Below are 14,096 nucleotides of genomic sequence, written 5' to 3'. Positions count from 1 at the left end.
AAAGATAGATTATTTTCAAAAGACTAAATGTGAGAAGATTTAATAATAAATTGATTATTATTTTTTTAAAGTATTTAAAAATAAGAGTTAACTTAAAAATAAAATTTGTGAAAATTAATATAATATTTCATAATAAAAAAATAATTTAATTAATAGAGATCAAAGATAACTAAAATACTCTATAAATAATATAAAATGATAATTTTTAATATTATATATAAATATAAAAGTTATTATAAAAAGAAAAAAAAAAGTTAATTTTTAAGAGAGAAAAATTGTATTATTATTATTAAACTCATTCTAGGAAGCTAATAAGGAGGGACGAGAATCGAATACAGCCTTTCTGGAATTCAATACATGGCTTGTAACGGAATACAAGTCCATGGAATCAAATACAGCTTTGTGGTAACCGAATACAAGTTCATGGAATCAAATACAGCTTTGTAGTAACCGAATACAAGTCTATAGAAATCAACTTTATGGTGAGGACTTGGAATCGTATCCAATCTCCATGGAAGCTGTTCCAGCAACAACAAAGTCTTTCCGACGTTCACCTGAAACCTCCATCTTCAACCTCTGCAATGCAGAGTCATTCATCTTCAACCTCTGTGTGAAGTAAATTGGCTTATATACGAGGGACATTTGGTCATTTTATAGTTAATAATCGCAAATCCAAGCTAAGATGCGAGGATTCACATATGCTACGATCCCTCAAATCTTCTTGATTCTACGCTTTTGAACCATCCAAAATGAAGGTGATAAATCTCACAAATCGTTCATCGTCAATCAACATAAACAATACATTTCATACAAACAAACACAACATACAAATTAAAATTGATTTACATACATACAAATTAAAAAACTTTAAGAAAGTTAAAAAAAAAAGAAAGGAATTTTAGTTTGTTAGTATATAAACTAATTTTAATTTTTAGTCTTATTTTCGTTTCATGAGTACCGTTAGTCGTACTATCTTCTCCATCATTTACTTGGAAATAAATAAATGATTGAAATGATTTTTATAAGCTAAAATTAATTTATGGAAATTCTCATATAGTTTGTTTAAATATTTATTTCAACTCATACGTAAATTAATTTTAACTTAAATTATTGGTTCTCATTTCCAAACCCATTTCCATCTGATAGGATTTTGATAGGTCTGCTTTTCTTTTCTTCACCAAGCTCCCAACTCACACAGTCTCAATTATCCAATTCAATGGGACCTAGCCAGCCATCATTCTCGACGGCCATTACAATGTGAAGCACCATGCTTGTGTTCGCAAACACTGTCTGCTAAGAAACTCAAATTATTGTTTTAAGTGATTCTTAAGCGAAGATGCTTTTAGCAGTAATTTGGTAACAGATGTTTGGTTTTAACGAGTCATCAAGTTAATCATAAGTGGTCCTCCATCTTAACCAACACTCCCACTTGCATTCTTTCTTTCCCTTCTCATGTTACCATCCTTTTCTTTTTATGCGCTCAACCTTTCACTAAGTCACTTCACCAATTGAGTAAGTGCTTCGTCTCTTGGAGTGGATTTGTTTTGGGGTAAACTTATTTTTGCATTTTTCTAATTGCTTTCGTCTGTGAATGAATAATGTATATTTTTTCAAGTTCACTTTAACTTATAGAGAAAAGATCTTCAGTTATCTTCAGAAATCCTTCTCGTTCATATACAAGTGTTGGGTGAGATAGATAAATCAGAAAATATGTAGGTAAGGAAGAAGTTGGCGTCAGTTGGAAAAGCATGGGTTTGTCAGTTGGGAGGTGAAAGTGGCTTTAATCATATTATCTTGTCCTTGTCCAACCTGGACACATGATTAATGAGATATGCAGAAGCCAATGTCCCATTGTACCAATTAACCAAATTAACTACTGTGTTCCAGGACCCACCACAACTCAGTCAATCCACACTCCCAGATTAATATGCATTTAACTAACAAAATCATACTCATAAGCCTCGTTCACCTTTTTTTATTACTTATAATGCGACAGTTACACTCAAAAACCTGGGTTTCCGCATTCCACCGTAACGGTCAAAACATCCTTCCCATTTAGCATTTTCTTCATTTTCAATTCACTCTTTTTGTTCTTTGCTTTTCCCGTAGCCCAATTCAGAAACTCGTTCATGACACTATCCGGACAACAATGGTAGAAGCTGCAATCTCCACGCCCAAAAAACTCGCGCCTCGTTACACCTCATCGTCCTCGTCTCCTCGGTCGCCGTCGCCGTTCACGCCCAAACGATCACAGTCGGTGGAGCGAAGACGACCCGGCACTAGTGGCGCCACCCGCACGACGTCGTCTTCTGCCAAAATACTTCCAACTTCCGCGATAACAAGAAGCCTATCCGTGTCGTTTCAGGGGGAGACGTTCTGGATCACCGTCAACAAAGCCAAACCGACAACCAACGTCGTTTCCTCTCCCAAACTCGTCGCGCCGAGAAAATCGCCGTTGGACGGCGCATCGTCTCCGCGAGGAGTTATAAATAGCAGGGGCCAGGTTTCTTTTATTCGTCCTGCTTCACCGAACAAGGTTTCTAATGCAGTCCCAGCCTCTTCTTCTTCTTCCAGAGGTGTGAGCCCCCTGAGGCTCGGAAACGGAGCGTCCTGTAACGAGCCTTCTGTTTTGAGTTTTGCCGTTCATGTTAAGAGAGGGAGGGTGGGAGAGAACCGAATTGTGGAGGCGCATTCGCTGAGGCTTCTCCATAACCGCCTCTTGCAGTGGCGTTTTGTCAACGCCAGAGCAGATTCTGATCTCTCTGCACGGAAATCCAATGCTGAGGTATGGTTTTATTTCTACGGAATGATACTTGCAGTTTATTATTATATACTTTTTATATGATTTCTATAAGTGAATATATAAGTATAGCTTCCTTCCTTCTCAACGAGTTTGGCTTAGATAGATTAGAGTAAGTAATCTCTGTAGAAGTTCACTGGAGTTTCTTAAGTTTAAATTGAGATATAGGACTAAGAGGCTGACATTTAGGGTGCAATGGTAAAATAGGCAAGATCAGGCAGGTCATGTAGAAGTTGACCAGTTCTTTTGTTGAATTCAATGCATTTTAGAAGCTCGCTAGAGTTGCTTGATTTTAAATCGAGTTTCAGGACTCTGGAGCAAGTGACAATTAGAGAACAGTAGCATTAAATAAGCATGATTAGTCCAGGTCACAACTGTGTAGAAGCTCACCAGAGTTACAGTAGTACATCTTGAACTTTTAGCATGAGCTATCTTAGTTAGTGATAAAATCATGCTTGTGATTTGTTATGGATGTACATGTAAAATTGACTGCTAATTTTATTTTTCTTTTATTAGAATTGTCTCTATGATGCTTGGGCATCTACCACTAAACTACGAGAATCTGTTAGTTCCAAAAGGAGAGAGCTACAATTGCTGAAGCATAAATTGAAGCTGGTTTTCATTCTCAAAAAACAAGTAAGATCTACGTTAGCCTGTGAATTGTTAGTATATTTTTAGCTTGATAAGATTTGAATTTTATTCTCTTCAACATGAACTTTCATATCCCAAATTCTGAAGTAAACTTTCACTGTAGATGGTTTATTTGGAAGATTGGGCTATTTTGGATCAAGTTTACATAAGTTCACTTGCCGGAGCTATTGAAGCATTAAAGGCCAGCACTCTCCGGCTCCCTGTTGTTGATGGGGCCAAGGTATTTACTTTTTGCTTTTTGTTCATTCGTCTTTTCCTTTGATGATAGGTAGTGTCATAATGATTCAGTTGATATCACTGCATTAACATGTTTTGGGAATAATATAAAAATCTTCTGTCAGGCAGATGTACATAAAGTGAAGGATGCTGTTTGTTCAGCTGTGGATATAATGAAGGCCATGGGATCCTCCGTATGCTTTTTGTTACCGAAGGTGCATATTCTTTTTACCATAGATAAGGATTTTATATATCTATTATTATTTGAATTTCTGGGTGAACATAATTTTTGTTTGATTTTCTATTTGTTAATAAATTAGTTTTTCTTGGATCACCTGGTCTCTGGATCCTGAATTTCCTATTATGTTATTGTAGTCAAGTAACTTTGCTTGTTTTACTTAAAACACTTCAAGTCTGAAAGGTTTCAAATTCAACCTTGGAAATGCAGTGACATTAAAAAAATTAAGAATAAGCTTTGTTGGTGATAATACCCGGTGTGACCTAAATTAGTCGGATGCTTAAAATATGTATTTCAGAAGAAAACGATAAGCCATGAGTCTAGCATTGCAAAGACAATTTCCCTTGCTTGTAATAACAAACACAAGCGGGGAACCAATTTCTGGGAAAATTGTTCAAATTGTTACCTAATGTCATTTGTTGTATGATAAACAAAGATGGGTTGAGTGCATAAGCTTAAACTGCGACCAATGAGGAGTGTATATACAGGCTTTGGAAAATTTACTGAAGTTTCTGTAATTCATTGAAATGGATAAATAAAATAAAATTATTGATATAAATAAGTCCTACTTGAAATTACTTCATAATAAAACTTATGTTTTAATATATGTTTATAATTTGTTTTCTTTTTTATTGAACTAAAATTATATTTATATTTATTGAATTCCATTTGCAAACACAAGTTTAATTTAAAATACTATTCTTCTATACAGATTCTCATTAAAAAATTTAAAATCATATTTACAGGAATAACTTAATTAACTAAAATCATGTATTAAAATACTATTTTTATTGTAATTTACTGGATAAATTATGAAAACTTTATCCATTTTGATAAATTTAAAAACTTTGTAATTTATACATTTTTATTATTATTTGTTGACTCGATGTTAAAACCTTTATTTCCTTCCCTCAAGTTTTCCTCTGATCATTCTTTTGTTTATGCATTTTTATTATTATTTGTTGACTTGATGTTACCACCTTTATTTCCTTCCATCAAGTGTTCTTTTGATTGTTTTTTTGTTTATGCATTTCTATGATTATTTGTTGACTTAATGCCACCACCTTTCTTTCCCTCCATTCTCTAAATTGAATTTATTACACACTTATGTCCACTTTACATACCCCGCCATTCTACACAGCGACAGGTTCTTGTTTGTTTGACTGTGCAACCCTGTTTCTGCATTATTTAAAAATAATGTAAAAGTGTGTCATCTATCGTTACTCTATTTAAAAATAACTACGATTTCTTTAAAAATAAATACATTTCGGAGTGACTTGTGAGTTACAGAGTTTATTTTTTTGACTCGTGCAAATAGTTAGGATTAGTCTTAGTTTCTAAATCCGAGGCCATGCATTATCATGTTAAAGTCGAACGGTGATGCCTGGTGCCTTTAAGTAAGGTTCCATTGACGTGCTAAAATGTCTGAAAAGCATTTACAATTGATAGGTTGGATACTTAAATTCTTTGGTGGTCGAAGTTGCCAACTTGATTACAAAGGAGCATATTTTGCTTGATGAGTGCAGACACCTTTTATCAATGGTAACAACCATGCAGGTAAATAGTGAAGCTAAATATTTTGCTGATTTTCATTAAACTCAAATGTATGGCTGCAAGCTTATTGACAAAATATTTACGCGTGCAGGTTAGAGAGTGTAGCCTTAGAACGCATATTTCACAACTAAAGTGCTTACCGGAAGCTCAACATCGAAAGGAACAAAGCACAAAACTGTATGTATGACCAAGCTCACATTCATTGTAAGTTATGATTTTGCGTGCTACCAATTGCTGTGCTTATCTTGGCCTCGCATCAATGCATACCTCGCATCATTTGTAATATATAAATATACTATAACATATCATTGCTCCATTAATTTTTACTACGAAAGTTAACTCCTGATAAATAGCTCACTGGTGCAAAAGTAAAGGACTAAAACAAGTTACCTACGAGCTACGGCGTTTGTATCGTTGATGTTTCTTTTCTCACGATGGCGTTAAGTGAAATACAATTGTGGATATTCTTTATAAAATTGTATTATTCCCTTTCTGTCTACCCGTATATCATATTTAAGTCTTCGTGCTGTGTTTTATTTTCCTCTAAGCGGAACTCAGTCAGAGGTGAGATGGCCAAGTATGGTTTTGACCTTACTGTCTCCTATTTCGAATATTAGTAAAAAGCAAATACATCTTCTCTTCAATTATAATAAAAACAATCAACTAATTTCATCTTATTTTACGTTTTCATTTCGAGAATATTATTCATTTAATTGACACTTTATTTACAGAGATTCTTTTTTGTATGTCTAGTTTTAATTAAAGATCATTTGGGGGGAGGGTTGAAATATAATTAAATGGAACTACATAGTTTTCTTTTTCTTTTTGTTTAGTGCGACCTTTTTTTATGTATTCATGGCGGAATGAGTTTTTCCTCGTAGAGAGTGAAGTGTTTTCTCTTTGTTTTCGACCATTGGCCCCTTTTTAAAAGAGTGTTTCATTGTACACTTCTAACGTCTTTAAAAGATTTGGCTTAATGTTCGTTCGCAAATGTTAAATTAGTCTATCCTTTAAAAAATGCGTCAATTAAGTTCTCACTTAATAAAATTTGCATCAATAAAATCCCTTCCGTTAAATCGTACAAAACGACGTTAAATATTCAACCTTTTCAAAAATTTATTTTTTAACTTTAATAAAAATATTTTTATTTCATTTTCTTTTTTATTAAAGCCACCTTAATAAACATCTTTTTATTTTTTTCTCTTCCTTACTAAAATTACTCTGCACCACCTTAATAATAATTTAATTTAATATAAAATTTAATTATTATTTAATATAATTTTATATTTTAATAATTATCAAAATATGATTTATATTATAATAATAGTTATATTAAAAAGTAAAAATAAAAAAATGAAATAATAATAATAATAGAAAATTTGATTTGATAGGTTAAAATATATTAAAATATTAAAATAAATTAAACAATTATTAAATTTTAAATAGAAACAAAAGTTTTAAATATGCTAATGGTTTTGTTTTTTATTTAAAATTTAATAAATATTTAATATAATTAAAAATAATAATTTTATTTATTATATTTTTATATTTTAGTAATTATTAAAATATAATTTATATTTTTATAATAATTTTATTAAAAAAGTAAAAGTAAAAATAACTAGAATAAAAGTAATAATAATAAAAATGAAAATAGTGTTTAAAATGACATTAAAAATATTTAAATATATTATATTCTATTAAAATATTAAATTAAATTAAATAATTATTAAAATTTAAATAAAAGAAATTAAAATTTGTTAATCGATAAGGAAATCCGATAATATATTATACGGATATGGATATCCGATTAAAAATCTTCTAAAAATTTTGTCTTTTATTTAATTTTAATAATTATTTAATTAAATTTAATATTTTAATATAATTTAATATATTCAAATATATTAAATCTGATTTTAAATATTATTTTTATTTTCATTATTATTATTTGAATTATTTTTATTTTTATTTTTTTAATAAAACTATTATAAAAATATAAATCATATTTTAATAATTATTAAAATATAAAAGTATAATAAATAATATTATAATTTTCATTTAAATGAAATATTTATTAAATTTTAAATAAAAAAACAAAATCGTTAGCATATTTAAATTTTTTTCTATTTAAAATTTAAGAATTGTGTAATTTATTTTAATATTTTAATATATCTTAACATATCAAATCAAATTTTATATTATTATTATTTCATTTTTTATTTATTATTATTATTATTATTTTTATTTTTATTTTTTAATATAACTATTATTATAATATAAATCATATTTTGATAATTATTAAAATATAAAATTATATTAAATAATATTTAAATTAAATTATTATTAAGGTGGTGTAAGGTGATTTTGGTAAGAAAGAGAAGAAAATAAAAGAATATTTATTAAGGTGTTTTTAATAAAAAAAAGAAGAAAATAAAAATATTTTTATTAAAGTTAAAAAATAAATCTTTTAAAAGAGTTGGAGGTACTTATTAAGATATCAAAAGCTTAAAAATGAAACTTTTGTTAGCAGGTCAGTTGGAATTTGAGAGGAAGATTATTTGTATTGATTTTTTGCTATTTCCAAATTCTTTTTATTTTAAATATCTCAACAAAAACTATTTTCTATAATATAACATATGTTCTGAGATATTATAAAATTTATTTCAGTAGCGTTTAAAAAATATATTATGAAAGCTAGTTTTGGTAATATATAAAAAAATATTTTGCATAAACTATTTTTTGTAACAAGTAATAGAATGTTACACAAACTGGTTTTGATAAGGTCTGTGAAAAGATGAAAAAACATAAAAATAAATGAGGATGGCTAAAGATGGCAGGGTTGAAGGAGAGAGAGAAAAAAAGGAAGGGTGAAGATGGGGTGATTTTAATTTTTGTATTCCACTTTTCTATATAACAATTATTTTGTATTGCAAAAAATAGTTGTCGAATGCTGGTGTGTAACTAAGGGAGGTGAACAAGAAAAAACAAATACAAAAAATAATCCCAATATAAATTAGCTCATATTGGTATAGTCACTAAGATCAGCTTGTATCATGCCACAAAAAAGTATAAACATTCATTCTCTTTTTCTTTTATTGATGGCCACAGTCTCGTCTTTAGTTTTTCACGTGTCTAATAAATTATTATGCACATGTTCACTCAAGTAACAAGTTTCACTTAAATTTTAGGATCTAAGATTTAAGATTAAAATTTTAATTTTTCAGATTTCATGATATTTATTTTGAAAATCAAACATACTACGTTTTCTAATTATATAAAGTTTTTAATGGTGTCACTTTTTTAAACTAATAATACATATGATTTTGTATCGGTTATCGTTGACCAACCTTTGTTCTGATAAATTAAACCATGCTAAAAGTGGAGTTTAAGGAGGAATTATACATTAAGAAATTCACTGTTTCATTAAGAAAATTATGTCAGGTTCACACACACTAAAATATAAATATAGAGGTATCAATTTAACTCATGGCCACAATGTCAGCTCCAACCCATTATTAAAAAAGCACTATTTTAAGAAGTCTCTCAAGTAGGGGGTTAGAAAAAAGCCCAAATCCCCAAAACCCCCTCTCAAGTGGGTTAGGATCAGGATTAAAGTGAGTTCAACCCCATCCTAAAACTTTAATTAAATTTTAGAAACAATATAATTTATTATAATTTTGCTCTCTCTCATTCTCTCTCATATATATTATATTATATATTAAATATTTATGAATCAAATTGGTCAAATAACCGTATTAAAAAAATAAAAAATGAGGTCTTATGTATATTAAACTTGCTGATATAAAAAATTAATATTGGAAATTTACATTTTAATCCAGCAAGTATAGAAATATGTTAATTAATTATAAACAATTCATTTAATATCTATCAGTTTTCATTAATAATTTTTAGTTTATTCTTATATTTTTACTTATTTCTAAACTACTCATACAACCCGTTCTATTGATGGTCTGTTCTTTAACTAATGTGAATACTTTTATATATATATATATATATATATATATATATATATATATATATATATATATATATATATATATATATATATATATATATATATATATATATATATATATATATATATATATATATATATATATATAAATACCTATAAAATAGATAAGTAAAAATAATTGTTTTTCATAAATTAAAATTAGCTTAAAAGTTATTATCTTGTTAAATATATATTTTAATTAAAACAATTATCTTATTAATTTCATTTGGTAATATTTTGTAAATTAAATATTATTATTTATTTAATTATTTTTAAAACTTACTATTTTGATAAACTAAAATAATTATTTATAACAAAGAATTATTTATAAAATTAATAAAAATTATTTATATTCACTGCAATATGAGTTTCATGGATGATAGATATAATTATTTTCTATAAATATATTTTTTATAGTAAATGATAAGTTGTAATTCAAATAAAGATCTCTAATATGAATTTGATGATTTCTAGTCTTGGTTTGTACAAATGCTTTTTTTTATTTGCTTTGCTAATGATATAAGATAATTCTTATGATAAATTTTTTTTTGCAAAGAATAAAATAAATTGAAAGAATTTAATTAGTAGTTACTTAAATTATTGGAGTTTTCTATTCTTTGTCTTTCAACATGAGTTTTATTTGAATTTATGTTTTTTTACGTTATTTTTTTATTGTTTGTATTTTGGGTCAAATTAATTATTTATTTAATTTTTGACAGAAGAAATCCGGATTATTATAGGTGTGAAGCAGTGTATGTGGAAAAATGGAATTGTTGTCGAAGATTAAAACTTCTAAAAAGAACGAAATATTATATCATAATTTAAATTCAATATATAGTTTATATATTCAAACAAGATTATTTATAGAATTTTAAGTACGAAAAATAAATATTTATTTTATATAATAAAAAAGATAATTATGTAATTTTGGTCTATCAAATATAATTGGATCATTTTTAGAAATTATAACACTTAGACTTGCAACAAATTAGAATTAATTACACTTTTTCTTATATTTAAAATATAAAAAAATTCGAAAAAAAAGGCTCATGGGTTGGCCCTAACCCACAGGGCTTTTATAGATATTTTGGCCCTATGGGCTTTTTCTATGAGGGGCTTTTTGACCCTGTGGACTTTTCTGACCCCAACATGCGTGAATCAGGACCAAACCATATTAGAGGGGCCAAATTGACTAGTGTATTAAAATATATTATCATGTTCTTTTTTTTTTTAATTTCCCGCTATATATGTTTTTAACGGTGATTGGTTTCAAATTTGAAAATGGTACAAGAAATTTTATCTAACTTTTTTGGTTCTTAAAAACAATCCAATTGCAAATTGGTTGATTTTGCATGGTTTCAATAAAAAAAATTAAAAACTAAGAAAATATTCTGAATTTGAAATATGAAGTTGTTAAGGAGAGTAATGTGTTTCTGTAAAATAAGTTAACGCACAATGTTGTCTAATATCTTCAACTTTGTTGTGAATCGTAATTAGTTAACTATAACATCGAACAATATAGACCAATATTTTGAATTTGGTATCCTTCAACGATCTTTATTCAACAAATCAGAGCCATACATAAATATATATCCTTGTTTAGATAATTTGCACTCAATCAAAATCTGTTTAAAGTACAAACTTAATCACAATCAGCGTTAAATTTTAACATTGTGATAAAACAATTTCACCATCATTCAGTACATGCAAACTCAGTTTTCGGTTGCATGAGGTTCTTAACCCCTTTCTGAACGTCTTTCTGGTCTTTCATTTGAATAGTTTTGTAAATCACGATCGCAGTCTTTTAAGAAATTGGTGGTGAACTATTCTGTTCAAGCTGTGAATGTTCGGTCACGTTAAGAGGTAAGGGAAGCTTATATAATTTGATTTATATTCTTGTTTGAACGTTGGTATGTTTGCATGATATGTTGTTTGGATTATTGGTTGAGTATGAAATATGTACGTGCTGCTTGTTTGGAAGTATGGATGGATGACTGATGCATGTTCTGAATTGAGCTGAGATAAAATTGATATTCAAAATGTGATAGTATGGTCGAACATTATTAGCGAGCGTTCGATTCTTCTTGGGAGTACCTGGTATTACCTTAGTTCTCATGTTTTGAGGATAGAGTATAAGAGTCTTCTTGTAATACTATATAGGATTAGTTAAACTTTGATCTATAGTTCATATTAACCATTCTGTTACTCTTTAAGCTTTCGTCTACATTAAGTTCTTCTTCCACAAGGAATTTCGTTAGTGGAGTTCGTGTTATAATAAGAGATATGTACATATGAGTGTTTAGTCTAATTGTAGTCCTCCTTTAGACTTCCTAAACAGCTTTATGTGAGGTTATTAGTGATCGGTCTTGGATCAAGCGTTCAGTCTCAGTAGCGCTCGTTCCTGATAAGCATTTGGTCTTGGACCAACGCTCGTTCAATAGTGTTTGGTTTCTACAGGACTCGGTCTTAAACCAAGCACTGGGTCTCGTGTCCTGAAATATATTATTACTGTGCTTAGAATCAGAGTTTTCTTTCCATCTGAGTAGTGTCCGTTACTCCATCGTTTCTCATCAGTATTAGTATTTAGTGTGAACCAGTGTTAGTCTTTAAAAGGTGTTCGGCCTAGAGTCTTAGTACTCGACCTAGGCTTTGTGGTGTCCATTTTGAGCTCTTAGTGGTTTGATTATGGAAGTGTTATTCCAGTTGAACTTATGATATGATGAGAGAGTGTGATTGTAGTTCAGTCGAATGTATTGATGACGAAGTATAGGATAATTGAAATGTGATGTGAATGACATAGTGTGATTATGAACGAGTATTCCATGGAGGATTATCTCAGAAAGTGGTTATTGATTGGTAAAGTATGAATGTGGGCATGCTAAGCTGGCGTTCATCATGATATTCCATGATTACTCGTTCTCATGTAGAGAGGAGTAAGTCACGTGTGGGAATGGCAGGAGGTCCTAGTCCTTATGGTTAATTTGGATGGAACAGACTAACCTTGAGTGACAGCTGTTGAGGGTATCCCAATTATTACATCATCCAGGTGCACGAACGTCGTAGCTACACAGGATTCATACAGTCTGGACAGTCAGAGTCAAGTGGTTGTTATTTGTATGTCTGGTTGTATGAATTATGATGTGGTCGTTGTTGGTTTTGTTATGAATATTGTATGAGGTGCGTGGATAAATTAAATTACATAAGCTTACCCTTTGTTTATCATTTTTGTCTGTGTTGTACGTCCTGTCGTTGTCCTGTTGCAATGATCATCCGTGTATGTGAGTAGAAGGAGAAGAGCTGCTGGAAGAAGTATTGGAAGACGCAGCAGAAATGAAGGTCGAACCTTGAGAGCGTTCGGTCTGGTGTTAGTTGTACCTTTTATAAGACCGTTCGGTATTAGTATATTTTGTACACCGTTCGGTCTAGTAGTAGCTAGCGTACTTTTTAAATCCCTTGCTGTTATGTAAGACCGTTCGGACGTATTGATATTTTAGACGAGCGTTAAATTGATCTATAGTATTGTTAACATGTGATGACTCTCGTATATGGTTTTACACTATATTTTTGGAATGTTACACTATTAATTTTATATCATGTTATTTTTGTGATTATTAGATTTTTATTTAATACGTGACAATTTTTTAAAAAAGTTAAAAAAAACATTCGATATATAGCACATGAATTAATTATCATACTAGCAAAAATGACTTAAATTGTATCTTATTTTTTATAGAATAAATAAAAACATAATTGAGATAAATTAAAAATTGGTGACGTAATTGAGATTTTTTTAGCAAATACGATAACCATGAAAATCATCAACGGTCACTCTCTTCAAGCTCTCTTTCTTTGAGGAAGAAGATAAAGATATATAATTCCATAAAGAAAGATATGAATTTTAGTAAATAGAGGAGTTTGGAATAACACAAGAAGTTATCGAAAAAAGTAAAAATAATAGAATGAGGAGTGAAAGGTGGGTAATGTATGAAGTGAGGCATAACTGGAAAAGCTGTAAATTATGCGTTATGCAATTGATTGGAAAAAAAGAAGGATATTACACATTGGCGGTGTGAAAACTTTTAATGGTTCTCTCGGTGGACTTTTTCCCACTGATTAATTTGTACGCGCAAAGCCAAAGGATAGACAATATATACACATACACACAGTTCAAACTTGAAAACCAAGAATCAATGTGTTGGTTTCATTTAACGCGAATATTCCACACCATCAGAGTTTGGCATCAAATTGGGCACCTCCTTCCCCAACCAAATCACCTTTTCTTTTACTAATTTTAAATTTCAGATACCGCGTCTGACTAATTTCTCTTCTTCCCACCGTGAAACGTATCAGACCAATTTTGGTCTTCACCGATCCTAGATACGACCATTCAATAACGTGTCACAAGACAAGACAACGCTAGAATGCTGCTAATTCAAACCGCTACGTTGCTTTCTTTCTCCAATCCTCCATTAAACCAATTATTACAACGTAAGGATAAGTAACCCACGTGTCGTTATCATCACAGCGTTTAAAAGGCCAAACCCAAACCCTTGTTCTTATCCACACTGCCAAGTTCCTCCTTACATCACTCTTAATCATCGACATTAAACAGAAATTAAATAAGT

The 14,096-nt window shown here is 29.6% G+C and overlaps 1 protein-coding gene across 1 annotated transcript; it reads left to right on the top strand.

The window, feature by feature from the left end:
- Positions 1 to 1,964: 1,964 nt before the first annotated feature.
- Positions 1,965 to 6,018, top strand: LOC108331219 (QWRF motif-containing protein 2). Its single transcript, XM_017565865.2, has 6 exons — positions 1,965 to 2,785; positions 3,317 to 3,436; positions 3,555 to 3,671; positions 3,793 to 3,882; positions 5,355 to 5,462; positions 5,551 to 6,018. Exons 1-6 carry the CDS (start codon positions 2,150 to 2,152, stop codon positions 5,644 to 5,646), a joined length of 1,167 nt encoding a protein of 388 aa, XP_017421354.1. The 5' UTR covers positions 1,965 to 2,149; the 3' UTR covers positions 5,647 to 6,018.
- The last annotated feature ends 8,078 nt before the right edge of the window (positions 6,019 to 14,096 follow it).

Source organism: Vigna angularis, chromosome 4 (assembly GCF_016808095.1).
Source record: "Vigna angularis cultivar LongXiaoDou No.4 chromosome 4, ASM1680809v1, whole genome shotgun sequence".
Taxonomy (NCBI): Eukaryota; Viridiplantae; Streptophyta; class Magnoliopsida; order Fabales; family Fabaceae; genus Vigna; species Vigna angularis.
Note: the sequence above shows the minus strand (reverse complement) of the source record. Positions and strands in the feature narration are given on the sequence as shown.